At 48.7% G+C, this 14,426-nt stretch overlaps 1 protein-coding gene across 1 annotated transcript; it reads left to right on the top strand.

Annotated features, from left to right (window-relative positions):
• The first annotated feature begins 1,081 nt into the window (after positions 1–1,081).
• On the top strand, positions 1,082–12,935 carry MKS1 (MKS transition zone complex subunit 1). The gene is made up of 17 exons (XM_084219332.1): positions 1,082–1,186; positions 1,259–1,472; positions 2,263–2,418; positions 2,814–2,911; positions 3,108–3,236; positions 3,561–3,665; positions 4,377–4,485; positions 5,335–5,391; positions 6,304–6,346; positions 6,826–6,888; positions 7,917–7,987; positions 8,642–8,705; positions 10,189–10,296; positions 10,824–10,957; positions 11,643–11,725; positions 11,816–11,913; positions 12,342–12,935. Exons 1-17 carry the CDS (start codon positions 1,089–1,091, stop codon positions 12,446–12,448), a joined length of 1,737 nt encoding a protein of 578 aa, XP_084075458.1. The 5' UTR covers positions 1,082–1,088; the 3' UTR covers positions 12,449–12,935.
• The last annotated feature ends 1,491 nt before the right edge of the window (positions 12,936–14,426 follow it).

The raw sequence follows: 14,426 nt of genomic DNA, 5'->3' as shown, positions 1-14,426 counted from the left end.
TTATAATTCACCTGAGTGCCCGCCTCTTATGCAAACTAGATTTTTCACCTGTTTCGTTGGTGCATGCACAGCCATTCTCCAGGTAGCGACTTGGGGGTGGGGACTGAGCATGACTCTCAAGGCAGAGCAGGAACTTGGCTCAGAACAGGACTGCCCCACCTCTGCGGGATCCTCACTTCCCATCAGAACTTTCCTGTTTTAAGAGGAAATATTTGAGATAAAACATGTTCAGGCCTGGTCATCCACAGTCCTGGAGCACATTGCTTAGGATTGCATCCAGATTGTTCTGGACTATTTCCAGTGAGGGAGACTCCACATCCTCTTCTGAGCAACCTGTTCAGTGCTTGGTGGCTCACACAGTAAAGAAGTTCTGCCTCGTGTGCAGGTGTAACTAGGTGTAACTTCATGTGCATTGATTTCTGCCCATTGCCTGTTTGCTTATTGCTTAGCACCACTGAGCAAAAGCAGACTCCATTCATCCTCTTTCCTTATCAAGGAAAACTTGCTCAAGATTAATTTCCTCCTCACTATTTTTTTTTAATAGTGGCTGTTTTCCAATGCCATTTGCAGACAGAATTGTGATAAATTCCCGTTGTCAATACACAGATTTCAATGGAAGAGTCTATTTCAGGGCAGTAAAATAACTGAATCCAAACAGAAGGGAAAGAAAAAAACCCCAAAAGCTACCACTACTGCAGCCAAAAGTATGAGAGGTGCCCTCATGCATTTTTGTTTCTAATGACAAATAGCTTTGAAATAAACTAATCTCAAAAGCTTTTAAAGTTTTTATAGAGGGGGACAGGGTGAATGGTGAATGGGACCCTCCCTCACATGGAGGGGTGTGTGGGACCCTCCATTATCCAGAGTGATGTGTGGGACCCTCCCTCACACATAGGAGCGTGTGGGACCCTCCCTCACCTGGAGGGGAGTGCGGGACCCCCCCCTTCCCCCTCACAGAGAGGCTCTGGGGCTCCTCTCACGCGGAGCTTTTCGGCCTCCGTGCGCGGAGCGGGCCCGGCTGTGCGGGAGGCTCCGGCCGCGCGGGGGCGCTGCCCACCCGCGCATGCCGGTTTCCCCGGAGCGCGGCCATGGCGGGCGCGGCGCGGAGCGGGGGTAGCGCCGTGTGCCGCTCCCGGGACCCCGCCGTGTACCGCTCCCGGGACCCCGTCCGCAACCTGCGCCTACGGTGAGCGCCTGCCCGGCCCCGGCCCAGCTCCGCCGGCCGGCACAGCCCTGACGCTCCGCTCCTTCCCCGCAGGGTCCGTATCCAGCGGGTCTCGCCGGCCGGGCCTCTCCTGCCGCGGGTGCCGCCGCTGGCCGGCCCCGAGCGCCCGGGCCGGGCCGACCGCGCCGCCGATGCGGGAGCGGTGCCGCTGCGGGTTACCGCGACCTCTCGCGCAGGCGCCCAGAGACCCCCGGAGGACGAGGAGGAGGAGGTGGAGGTGGCGTGGCAGGAGAAGCTCTTCAGCCAGGTGGGTGCACGGAGAGGGGGACGGGAGGGAGTTCGTGGAATGGGTCAGACCGGAGGGGATCACTGGGGTCATCCAGTCCGACTCCCCTGCTCAGGCAGGGACCCCAGAGCACGCTGCTCAGGCTTGTGTCCTGAGCTGTGGCTTCGAAATACCTCCTTAGTGAGGGAGACTCCACGCCCTCTCTGGGCAGCCTGATCAGAGCTTGGTAACCGCACAGGGAAGAAATTCTTCCTTGTGTTCAGGTGGAACTTTCTGGGCATCAGTTCCTGCCCGTTCCACTCGTCCCATTGCTGGTCCCCAAAGAACAGAGTCTCGTCCATGCTCTGACCCCTCCTTGCAGACACTGACAGGGATGAGGTACCCTCTCAATGTCTCCTCTCGAGGCTGAACAGCCCCAGCTCCCTCAGCTTTTCATCGTAAGAAAGGTGTTCCTTGATGAGCTTTGTCACCCTCTGCTGAACCTGCTCCAGGAGCTCCATGTGTCTCCTGTCCTGTCCAGAACTGGACAGGCTTGGGGGAGCTTCCTGACACTCCCTTTTCTGCACCTCACTGTGGGGTTCCTTGTTTCAGGGTGAGCTACTGTGCCCAAGGCTTTGCAGGTGGGCATCAGTGGTGCTGCTGGCTGCCACATGCCTGAGCAGTGTTGGAGCTGCTCTGGAGCTTGGTTATTTACTGGGATTCCCAAAAGGTCTTGTCTCTGGTGTGGCTTTGGAAAAAAGCTGAAAAATATTTGTGGCTTTTCCAAAGCTGGTGAGAGGCAGCTGTTGTGCTTTACCTGTGGTGCTGTCAGTTTGAGGTGGATCTGTACACGAATGAGTCAGCCTGCCAGACTCCCCTGGACTGGCAGTACCATGAGGAGATCCGGAAACTGGAGAAGGCTGGAGGTCGGAAGAACTGTCGCATCTTCACCTACACCGACCACGACCGATTCACCAACCTAGAGGAGGTACCAGCTCTTAGTTACTCTGTGTCTGTCAGAACTTCCAGTCCTACTGCAAGAGGGAGCATTTCTTGGTTCTCAGCCGGGTAGATACCCTGAGTGCAGGAGAACACACTGCTGCAAAGCAGTTTCCCCATGTGCCCCAGACCTGGGGTGGGATGTCCTTGGTTCAGAGAATGGTCAGGACAGCCAGAGGGACTTGGCTCTGTAGGAGCGCTGCTCTATAGGAAGCTTGCTGGGTGGAGTGAGCTGCATTTTGCCACCAGAACAGTGAACAAATTCTGCAGTCATTTAGCAATTTGTCCTTGTACGTGGTTGTGTGCATATCTGTTCTCTCCTCAAAAGGAGAGCTGTGTTTGGGAGAGATGTCCAGTGAAGCTAGTTCCTGTCTGTTCTTCCAGCTCTGCCAGAAGGTAACGGACTCGGATCATGAAGTGCCATCGTATCTGGTTGAGAGGATGGCCAATGTGAGGAGGAGAAGACAGGACCGTAGGCCTGTGTGAGTTCAAACTTGGGCTTGGAGCTTGTTCATGCAGGTTTTGTGGGGCTGGTGCCCCAGCTGTGGGTCAGCCTGGTCCGTTGGCACTGGTGGCATGTGCTGTGTCACACGTGTAATCCAGCACTCTGACTCCTCATCATGGTGGGTTTGGTGCTGCTGAGGTGAGCTGTGACTGATGCTGTTCTCTTGTTGACAGAGAAGCAAGTTCTCTGAAGTCAAAAATCATCACCTGGGAACCTTCAGAAGAATTTATAAAGAACAATCATGTAATTAACACACCTGTCCAGACCATGTACATCATGGGGGACTTGGGACCTTACGGGAAGTAAGTAAAATCCTGAAGTGATCGTAATTTTCCAAAAGAAAATCCATCTTTCCTCCTTACTCAAAACTCCTGTTTCTTTCATTAGTTTGGGGGGGAGAATTCCAGGAGTTCAGTAACGTGGGCTGCTATTTCTTTCTGTCTCTTTCTTCAGTTGGGAGGTAGCTGTGTGTACATCCAAAAGGCTTCTAAACCAATGTAGGAAAGTGTGTATGTGTTCCCTTCTGTACCCCCAAGTTCCTTTACCAGCTCTGGTGTTCCAGAGCAAGAGAGTGTCCATGTTCTCTCTCCATGTTCACACTGTGTTTTCCTGGTGTCCTCCTTCAGGCTTGGTCAGAGGGAGTACGAAAATGTGCTTTGCACAATCAAGGTGGATGGCAATGGGGTGATCACAGTGAAACCTGACTTCACTGGCACCAAAGGAGCCTACCGGTGAGTGCAACAGGGCTGGGACCTCTCCTGGGTCTGGGGCTGGGGGCTGAAATGGCTGCTTCCTGCTCACCCTTCAGGCAGGGGATCAGCACTTTAATTGAGAAATACTTCATTTATTTCTAGGGAAATATTATTGTGTGCTTATGCTCAGTATCACTGTGTGTGCTGTGCTGTGGGGGGCTTTGGGGCAAGTCTCTGGGGATGCAGGTTATCATGGAATCATGGAATGGTTTGGGTTGAAAGGGACCTTAAAGCCCATCTTATTCCACCCCCTGCCATGGCAGGGACACCTTTCCCTAGCCCAGGCTGCTCCAAGCCCTGTCCAAACTGGCCTTGGGCACTTCCAGGGATGGGGCAGCCACAGCTGCTCTGGGCAATCTGTGCCAGGGCCTCCCCACCCTCAGAGGGAAGAATTTTTTCCTAATATGCATCTAATCCTGCCCTCTGTCAGTCTGAAGTCATCCCTCCTTGTTCTATCACTACATCCCTTGTAAAATTACATTATGCATGTGGTGGATGCAAGCAAGTCTTCCATTTTGGGGCAATGATGGTGGCAGGTACCTGGGAGTGAGGAGAGGGCTGTGAGCACCCTTGTCTCACTGCGCAGGCTGGGTAGAGGGGACACTGCTGGGTCAGGAAGGCCCCATTGATACCTGTGCCTATTCTCTGCATAATGGGGGAGTTTTTCCCATGTGTTTTGGGGCTCTGCAGGATCGAGCTGGGTGGAGAGAAGCGAGAGGTGTGGGAATACACTATTGAGAATGCATCTGCCCAGGTGCAGCCAGAGGAGGAGGAGCGTGAGCAGCGTGTGTTCAGAGAAGTAAGTACTGGCCACAGAGCATATTCACTAGTTCTGAGAAACAGAAGCAGCTCAGATCATCATGGAAGATGTAACTGCTGGTGCTCTGCACACCTGAAGGGACAAAATGTCACTGTCTTGAGCCTCATCATGGTCAGGGGTCTGAGAACTACAGCAAATACTCTGCTTCATCCCTTATTCCTTAAAGAGACTTTGTCTGTAGTTGTCCTTCCTCTGGCTGCAGTGCTTTAGAGAGTGAGAACTGATGCAAGAAACCACCCAACTCCATGCTTTCCTAGTGTCACCTGTCACTATTTTCCTTCCCTTTCCTTAATTTTCTTCTTGCTGCCTGTATATTTATTAAATGATGTCTTGTTACCTGTAATGTCCCAGGATATTGGGATCCCATTTCACATCTTGATTTTTCTGAATTGTCTTTTTGTCTCCTGACAGTTTATGAAAGTAGTTTTTGGTTTAGATTTTTACTTGTGCATTTCCTTACTGGTTTTGTGGTCACCAAGGAAATCATGATTTCACTACACTGATCTCTGCCTGGCCATTTCCTTAGTATAGTTTGTACCTGTGTTTTTCAGATATAATTTAAGACCTGATTCTTCAGAGCTTCTTTTCCCTTAAAACTGGCCCTGGAGAACCAAAACTGAAGTTCTGTGCAGTGTTAGCAGTTATGCATCAGTGTTCCATTAGATAATTGTATTCTCTATATTTGTTGTAACAACCCCATATATGCTAAGCCTGTTAATGACTTGAGTTTAAATTATATATAGTTTTAAGTTTTGCAGTACATGACAGCAGATATAATCAAAATGCCACTCTTTTTGTTGTTGTTGTTGTTGTTGTGTGTGTTCCCAGCTGTACGGGCGACACAGGGATTACCTCAGTGGGCTTGTGGGCTCAGACTTTGAAATGGTGAGTTCCAGAGGCACTGACAGGGACTGGAGCTCTGTTGTCTTTGGTGACCTGGCTCACACTGTTTGCACTTGTAGCACAGTCTCCAAAGACTGTTTTGCTCTGGAGGGGGGTGGGCAGCTTGTACCTTGTGGCTTCAAGCAGAAAATTGGGTCAGAAGGGACAAGTGGCAGTGGATTTGGGGTCTGCAGAGATCCATCCTGTCTGTTCAGGGCCTGCTGAACACTGCAGTCTCTCTGAGGCTGTGTGCAGTGCCTCAAGGCCTGTGATTCTAGTACTTTGAGAAGGAAGGAGGGTTTATGTCTTCAGGGACAGTGATTGCTGTTAACTTCTTCAGTGTTAAACAGCTCTATGTGCCACTTTGTGCAAATAGACAGGCCCTCAGACTCAGACTCATGCAGTTCCCATTCTCACTGAATTATCCAAATTGCACTCTTTTTTTTGCTCAAATACCATTTGCCAATACAGTGAATACAAATCAGTGAAATACAATACAAAACAGTGAAAGTTGTGCTTTCCAGTACTTTGATAGAGTGTCTCAGTGCTTCCCCCTGCTCCCTCATCTTGGTCAACTGCAGGAACATGACAGAAGCAGGACTGTTATTTCTGCAAGTGGCTGCTCACTGTGTGTTCTATTGACCTTGACATCTGTAAGAGACCTATTTACAGAACAGTAAATTCCTGTGGGCTGGGCTTTGGGGGGTTTGGTCTCTTTAGAGCCTCTTTCCAGAGGGACTGTTCACTTCTGGAAGTGATAGAACAAATCATGCCTCCTCCCTGGCCAGAGCAGTAAATCATTCATGTCCAAAAAACCCATGAAATACCTGTGTGAGATGCTGTTGGGAAGGAATTGGTGAGGTTGCACCAGTGGTTGGTGAGCTCTTTATCTTTTTTATCTGCTAATTTTTCCAGCCTCTTCCTGGTACTCTGAGACTTTTCGTGAATGGAGAAATAGGTGAGTTCTTATTCTAAACAGTAATAGGGGCCAATGTGGGTGTGCTAGGATGACTGAGGGTGTGATCCAAGGATTTTTGAATTCCTAGATTCAAGAGGCCATAGAATCCTTTACTTCCTCCTTCTCCTAACTGTTTCCTGCAGACTAATCCCTTGAGAGGCATTTACAAATGCTGTAGCTGTTCTAAGAAGGCCTAGATCTCAAAAAAGGAGAGCAGATTGCTATAATATCTATTAATTTCTCAAAGAAACCAATTAAATGTGTGAACTCCCTCATCTGGTTAGTGAAAAAGAGACAGAGCTAGTCTGGAGGAGGAATCTTCTCTGTGGGTTATCTCCTGTTACTTTGAAGGCTTTTCCCAGCTTCCAGCACTAACTAATTTTCCTTGAGGTTATTGGTGGTGTCTCTCCCAAAATTCTGCAGTGAATGCAGGAAGAATTTGTATGGAATCAAATAGCTGAAGTTCATTCTCTCCTCAGTTTCAGCTCAAGGCTATGAGTATGACAACCTTTATGTGCATTTCTTCGTGGAGCTGCCTGACCGTGAGTATTCACATTCCCAGCCACATCACAGCAGTTGAAGAGGTGGAACAGGCTTTGGCTGGTTCATCAGACCAGCTCTGCTGGGAGTCAGCAAAAATTAATATTGAGGCTGGGATCTAGTCAGAGGCCTTCAGAGCTAAAATGGCAGAACTCATCTCAGGGTGGGACATAGAGGTGGTGGTGCCCAGTCTGTCCAAACTTCATTCCTTATCTTGCAGAGAACAGCCTTCCTGTGCTCCCCACCCCAGTGACCTTGTCTGATTTCAGTGCTTGCCATCATGCTTTGTGCTGATATTAACATATTAAATTTTGATGGACAAATAAGGCTCCCAGCACTACATGCATATCCTGCTACATGTTTAATTCTCCTAAAACTATGGCTCTGCCTCCCCTCTCTGGATATATCTGTCAAGATACCACTTCTGCTACTCAGTACATTTAAATAAGGCTCTGCTTTTCTCTTGACCTGAGCTGGTTCTTTTCATGGACAGTTCAGGATGTTCTAAAGAGCAGTGCCTGGAACAGGACAGGGAAAAGTCATTTGAGGAACAGCTGAGAGAGCTGGGGGGGCTCAGCCTGGGGAAGAGGAGGCTCAGGGGGGACCTTCTCACTCTCTACAACTCCCTGACAGGAGGTTGGAGCCAGGTAGGGGTCAGGCTCTGCTCCCAGACAAGTAACAGGAAAAGAGGAAACAGCCCCAAGTTGCATCAGGGGAGGTTCAGGTTGGATATGAGGAAGAATTTCTCCATGGAGAGGGTGGTCAGGCATTGGAGGGAGCTGCCCAGGGCAGTTCCATCCTTGAAGGTGTCCAAGGAATGACTGGATGTGGCATTCAATGCTCTGGTCTGGTAGGCAAGGTAGGGATCAGTCACAGGTTGGATTTGATCATATTGGAGGACTTTTCCAACCTTACTGATTCTGTGAATTCATGTTACCCGGCTCATCAGGGACTGACAGTCTCCTTTGAGCTGCTCTGGTTTGTGAGTTTGGCCTCGCCCCAAGCCTTCATCTTCTCCTGTCCCCTGCAGAGTGGTCAAGCTCCCCGTTCCAGCAGCTCTCAGGAGTGACACAGACCTGTGCCACCAAAGCAGTGGGCTGGGTAAGTTCACTTTCAGACCTGCAGAGCAATTTGAACAGGCAGTCTCTGGAGGGGAGCATGTGTAACAAACTACAGATATACTCAGCAAATGTCTTGAGTTGGGGGCTCCTTTCAAGACCAGAGCAGGTTTGGGGTTCTCCTTATTCTCATTATACTTGTCATTTTTGTGTTTTGAGCTTTGATTTTTGTGTTCTCCAATGCTTTGAGTTAACCAAGCATTGTTCCATCTTGCCTGGGGCAGGAATGTGCATAGACTCTATGTTGATTTTGAATTTTATCAGCTTTTTAATGTATTTTATATGTTTTCATATTATAAAAATAGTTATCATACAACATTTTGGCAATACCATTGTTTGAGGTACTGTGCTTGACTTGGCTCCTGTAAAGTTTGTGGCTGCCCTGTAATAATGCAATTGACTGAGGTGTGTCACTCCCCTTTTCCATTATTTTCAACATCCTATTCCATTGACATGGCACTAGGGAGTGTATGCAGGTCCATCCTGCAGTCACATGTTTGTTAGTGGGATGTAATTGATCTTTTTGGGCAGCATCACCTGCTTTCTACCATTAGTTCCTTTCTCTCAGCTCTGTGCCCTCTGCAATGCTGCTGATGAATTCTCCAGGAATCTGATCTCCGCCCTGTTCTTTTCCTAGGATAATGTGGCATACTTCTGCTACCCCTTCACTGTGGATATGTTTTACACCCAAGAAGATGAAGGTGTGTTTCCTTGTTACTCTAAAATCCTTTGGTCCCGGTGTAGCTGTCATGCTGTCTGTCCTGTTGGAGATGAAAGACCTGAGGGAAACGTTTTTGGTTCAACAAAAGTTCACCCTGTCACCACGCAGCCCCTGGACACATCCTGTGTTTGCCCAGGAATCCATTAGCATTTTTATGGATTCATTGATGTTGCCCTGTTTCTAGGCTGTAGGCAGCTTTATCCAGTTGGAAAACTACTTGGATCTCGGCTTGTCTCTTTAAACCTGGAGTGCAGGGCTGTGTAGCTGTGCCTGCACAGAGCCCTGGGATGCTGCAGCTGGAGAACCAGGCAGCTTTTTTATACACAGCTAAAACTCTGTGCTGAGTCTTACATTTGTAGACGTGCTCAGTGACCTGTATAATCCCTAGATAGTTCATGTCACTTTGAAACTTCAGCTCTATTTTAAGCTGAGCTTCTCTGCTGCCTGTTCCTGCTGCTTCTTCACCAATCCTATTGCTCTGTGGATACAATTGCTAGGGACAGCACTGTGGCATGCCTTGCCACTTGAATCCAATGTACACTTTGGATCTGGGTATTCAACCGACACTAATGAATTTTCAGACTAGAAGAAACAAAATGAGTTTGTTTCACTGTGGAAAAAAGAAATACTTGGAGAGATGTAGGAGAATCCAAGTTAATATTCCCCCAATAGCAGTGAGAAAGGTCAGAGATAAACAGGTTCTGCTGTTTGGGTTCAGATATTTCACAAAAGATTATCTCATCTGCTCAAAGGTAATTGACAGCCCAGTCTGGACTTGCTCTTAAAGCATTTTTTCTATTTTTTTCCTCAATAATTCTGTTTTCAGCCTCAAATCTGAGGGTTCAACTTTTGTAGGGGAAACTAATCAACTATAAATAATTGTTAGTCATTGTAGAAGAAATACAGAAAGGACTGTGGTGGAAGGGTGCTGGAGTGTGTTCAGAGAGGGAGCAGAACTGGGGGAAGAGTCTGTAGAAATGGAATAGCTGAAGGAGCTGGGCAGACTCAGCCTGAAGAAAAGGAGGCTCGGGGAGGACCTTCTCACTCTCTACAATTCCCTGACAGGAGGGTACAGCCAGCTGGGGGTTGGGATCTACTCCCAGAGAGCAAGGGGCAGGACAAGAGGAAACCTCAGGTTGCTCCAGAGGAGGTTCAGGCTGGACACTAGGAGGGATTTCTTCCCATAATGGGTGTCAGGCACTAAAAGGGGCTGCCCAGGGAGGTGATGGGCATCCCCATCTCTGGATGTGTCCAAGGTACAACTGGAGGTGGCACTCAGCGCTCTAGTCTGAGTGACAAGGTGGGGATTGGTCACAAGTTGGGCTCAATGATCTTGGAGGTCTTTTCCAAGCTAAATAATTCCCTGATTGTTTGGCTTCCTGCTAGTGGAGTTAGGCATTTAGCATTCTTTTTCTCACTAATAGTCTCCTTCCCAAATCTGTGACCTGCTCCCCATCTTGCAGACAGTCTCCCTCAGTGGCCTGTTCTCTACTTTGAGGTCCTGTCCCTGGATTTCTGGCAGAGGTATCGTGTGGAAGGATATGGGTCCTTGGTGCTGCCAACATGTCCAGGTAAAGCATCCTTGGGATGTTGTGTTAATTGTCTGGGAGAATCAGTTGAGTGGTTCCTCTTGGGAAGTGATTTAGCCAGTCCCAGAGACTTGGTGTACTCAAGGGAGCAGTCAGCTGTCTGGGGTGCAGCAAAGAAGGATGTGAGGCACATCTGGAGCTGTTGCCCTTGATCCTTTGATACTGCCATACTTTATCTGGTGTGATAAAGCTCTGGGGTGATGCTGTGCATCTACCTGTACAATGGCAGTAACCCTCTGTGTCCCACGTGGGATCTGGGAGTGACCCCTGTGTGTTATGGGGAGATGCTGCTGTTGGGCAGAGGGTACTTTCAGCATTGGCTGTGGGACTAGAATGGGCTGACTCAATGGGAACACGCTTTTAGAACATTTCTGATACTGTGCAGTGTTTCCATTTCTAGACAGCTCTGGGTTGGGTCAGCAGGTGTGTATCCACCTGCCTTTGCTGTCCTCTGTGACTGAATAAATCACAGGTCACAGCAGCTAAGCTGTCCTCTTGTTCTGGGCCAGGTGTCCACATGCTCACCATCCCTACCTGGCGTCCTGTGGGTCTGGGACCTGTTGCTGAAATGAGGAGGTTTTTCATTGGGGGATCTCCTGAGCTGGAGGACTTAACCTACATCCGGATACCATCGACCTTCAAGGTGAGCTCAGCTGCAGAGTAGCCTCTTGCCAGGATGTGGTGCATTTTGTTCTTGGGTTCAAGTGTCCCGTGGTCAGCCTGGACCAGATTTGAGCAAGGATGAGCTGCTGCTCCTGTCCCTATCACTAAAGAAATGTCTTCTCTGTGAGTCTTGTAATCCTGTGTAGAGGAATGAGCAAATACTGAGGCAGAGCTGTGCCTTCTGAGGGGTGAGCAGCTTAGAGAAGTAGGGGAGCATGGGCCAAAGCCTTGGCTTCCCCTGCTTATACAGTGTTTGTCAGGTCAGCATTTGGTACCAGCTGTAGACTTCTCCTTGGTTTCTGTGAGGAATTTGGGCTGTATTATGTCTGGAACAGCTTCCTGAAACAAGAAGCTGATGGGTGTGAGGCAGGTAGAAGCTTCATGTTCCTGAGTAATTTGCAGAAGTGGCTGCTGGTGTAATGAGCAGGGTGATGTTAGTGGCACCTTTGTGTGGGAACAAGCCCTGAAGCAGTTGTTGAAACCCTGCCCCAGCACTGCACTGTCAGCTTGCAAGTGTTTAGGTCCTGCCCTCAACACAGCCTGGAACTATGTGCCCTTCTTTCCAGCCTTGCAGGGAAGTGTGGACTGTGCCCACAGGAGTTTGGGCTCTGGTGGAACACGCTTATTTTCACTGTGGGGTTGCTCTAACCTGTACTGTCCTACAGGGAAAGCGCTTGAGCCGCTATGGTTTCCGGACAGAGACCACAGGGAGCGTCACCTTCCGGCTCTGTTGCCTGCAGCAGTCCAGGTGAGTGCAGCAAAGGGAGTATGAGCTCCATCAGCTCCATCTCCTGTGCTGGTTTTGGCAGCCCTGACCTGCTGGTGTGCTTCTGTGCAGAGCCTTTATGGAGAACAGTGCCCTGAGACAGCGCATGCAGAGTGTACTGGACCGACTGGGAGGCTTCAGCCAGCAGAGCTCTGTCTACAATGTTTTGGGTAGGACCTTTAGTGTCATTCTGTCTTGGTGAGCTTTGGCAGGATATTTCAGGATATTCCATTACTGTGAGAGCGATTCCCCTCCCTGTGAGCTCTCAAAGTCCATGGCAGGGGTTAAATGTTCTGCTCTGAGCTGGAAACTTCAGGAGGCATCAGCTCTGAGCGGGCAGGAGGGATAACCACTGTGTGAGGGCACAGCCTGGACTGGGCAGAGCTGGTGGCATTAAGGCACAGGCTCTCTCTGATTCCGTTGTGTACAGAAATCAGAGAGCAGCAGGTGGAGCAGCACAGGTGCTTTGGTGGTGTAACCTATTCATACAAAGTAGGATCCTGCACCAGGATAGATGATGCTCCCTGAAAAGACACATCCCTCCCCTTCCCTGAGGCTGATTTATGCATTCTGGCCTGCTGTCACCTCTGTGTTGCAGAGGCTTTCCAGCGGGCACGGCGCCGGATGCAGGAAGCGCGGGAGAGCCTTCCCCAGGACCTCATCAGCACTTCTGCCTCTGCTGGGCCCCAGCCACTGGAGCCATGAGCCTCACCTCTTCTGCTGCTTGGAGCATCCTCCCTCCAACACAAGCTCGCACCTCTCAGCAGGAGTCCCAGTGCTGGTGCCTGGAAGCTTCAGAAGCCCTTCCTTTGTTGCTTTTCTTGGGTGGGGGAGAGAGCTTGTAACACCTCTAGACCCAGAATTTGCATTTCCATGAGTATCTGTGGAAGGAGCCCTGTTTTTCAAGGCCCTTTGCTACCAGGCTCTAACTATACAGCCAGTTTTTCACATTTCTTCTGAAATACTGGCATGGAACCTGTGAACCCTGTAACACCTTTTCAGGAATTGAAAAGGAAATAATGAGAAAAATTGTAAATTTAGTTTTCTTCTTAGAGAAGAGGGTGATGTTGAAGGCCAGGGCATGGATGCTTTTTGACATTAATGGAATGAGTAGATAACTTCTTGGGAAATGCTGATAGTTGTTGTTAGCTGTTGTGTACAGGACAATCAATAGTAAAATTAATCCATCCGCCTCTACCTTAAGACTGATTCATTCCTAGAGAGAGAGCTCTCTACCACATGTAATACATGAAATTAAAGTGAAGGAAGACAGATGGAGAACTGGACAAAAGGATTACATTCTACATTTTCTTGTGTGCCCGTGAGGTCTGGCTCTGCAGTGGTGAGCAGGAAGTTTCTTTGTTCAGGAACACAATTGAAAACACACCTTCCCCGTAGTTCACCACAGAGCTTTGGGGGTTGGAAGGTTTGCAGACAGTGAGAGCAGTTGATAACATTTGCACAGCAGCTGAACTTTGAACTGTTCAAGCTGTTCGAGGTTGTTATTTGTTGGTGGTTCGTTGTTGCATCTCTGATTGCAGAACACTGTGGTGCTTCCTGGGAAGGCTTGTGTTTACCCACTCTTTACCAGTTTCTTCTGTTATTTTCTCTTCTTCTTTCCCCTATTTTTATTTCTGTCTCAAGTTCAGAGGAACATAGCTCCCTGCAGACTGACAGTGCTGTGCTGATTTGTGCACGAGTCACATTTCCATGTGTTTTCTGTTTCAAACAAAGGATGGGAAGAGAAATCTCAAGCTCAGACCATGCAGGTTTGAATCTGTCTGTGAATTTAGGATTCAGAGGCAGGGTATGAAATATGAATTGGCCATCCTTCTTTTGCTCTGCACGTTCCTCCTTCACAGGGAACAAGAGATTCATGATTGCAGCCATGTGTGTGGTTATTGGAACATCCCCTTATTCCCTGGTGCTCCATTATTTTCCTCACTTCCCAGTCTTCAATGAGAAAACAAACTCCAAAAAGGAATCAGCAACTCTCAGAGTTTGTTTTTCCTTGACCTTTGCTGTAATTCCTAGATCTGTCTGGCAGCTTGAATCTATCTGGCAATTGCAATTATATGTGGCCTTTTGTCCACCTTCCTTGCCTGTTGCCCCTCATTTTGATGGAGGAGGCTACCAGGATGTGTTGGAAGTGTGGCCTGTGCAGCAGAGCAGTGTCCTTGGCCTGGAGCTGGGTGATGTGCCTGGTGCTGATGTGACCACTCTGCAGGTACCACTTGTGGTGCTGGAGCAGCAGAACTGATCTCTGTGTTCAGGCATGGTCTGTGGTGACTGACCCAGGAGGAAAAGCATTCACTGAGTATGTAGCACTTGTTATCTCTTCATTTTAATCATTATTCATGTTGTGGCCTTGTGTGTTTATCACACTCTTCTGGGTGTTTTCGTGGTGCTTCTCACCAACAGCTGAACTGCATTTCTCTGAAATGCTTCTCAAGATGGAGTTAAAAGGTTACGAGAATAAATTTTTTATCAATAAAGTAACAAAACGCCTTTTTAATTGAGATTATGCCAATGGCAGATCCTGTTAGAGTGGAATTTTCTGATGAGGCCAGGTTCCTGACTCATTGCCCAGGTTTTATGGCAGGATTTGGTGTCCTGAGTGTCATATGCACTAAGACGTACATAATTATATTATTTTGCTACTTAGAACTCTGGATAGAGAAAC

This window comes from Fringilla coelebs (assembly GCF_963513975.1).
Source record: "Fringilla coelebs genome assembly, chromosome: 20".
NCBI classification, from domain to species: Eukaryota; Metazoa; Chordata; class Aves; order Passeriformes; family Fringillidae; genus Fringilla; species Fringilla coelebs.
Note: the sequence above shows the minus strand (reverse complement) of the source record. Positions and strands in the feature narration are given on the sequence as shown.

Excerpts from the sequence above, each read along its gene's own strand:
- MKS1 (XM_084219332.1), top strand. The coding sequence starts at position 1,089 with ATGGCGGGCGCGGCGCGGAGCGGGGGTAGCGCCGTGTGCCGCTCCCGG. Across the intron at positions 5,392-6,303 it reads TGGGCTCAGACTTTGAAATG|CCTCTTCCTGGTACTCTGAG; the intron begins GTGAGTTCCAGA and ends TAATTTTTCCAG. Across the intron at positions 10,958-11,642 it reads GGATACCATCGACCTTCAAG|GGAAAGCGCTTGAGCCGCTA; the intron begins GTGAGCTCAGCT and ends ACTGTCCTACAG.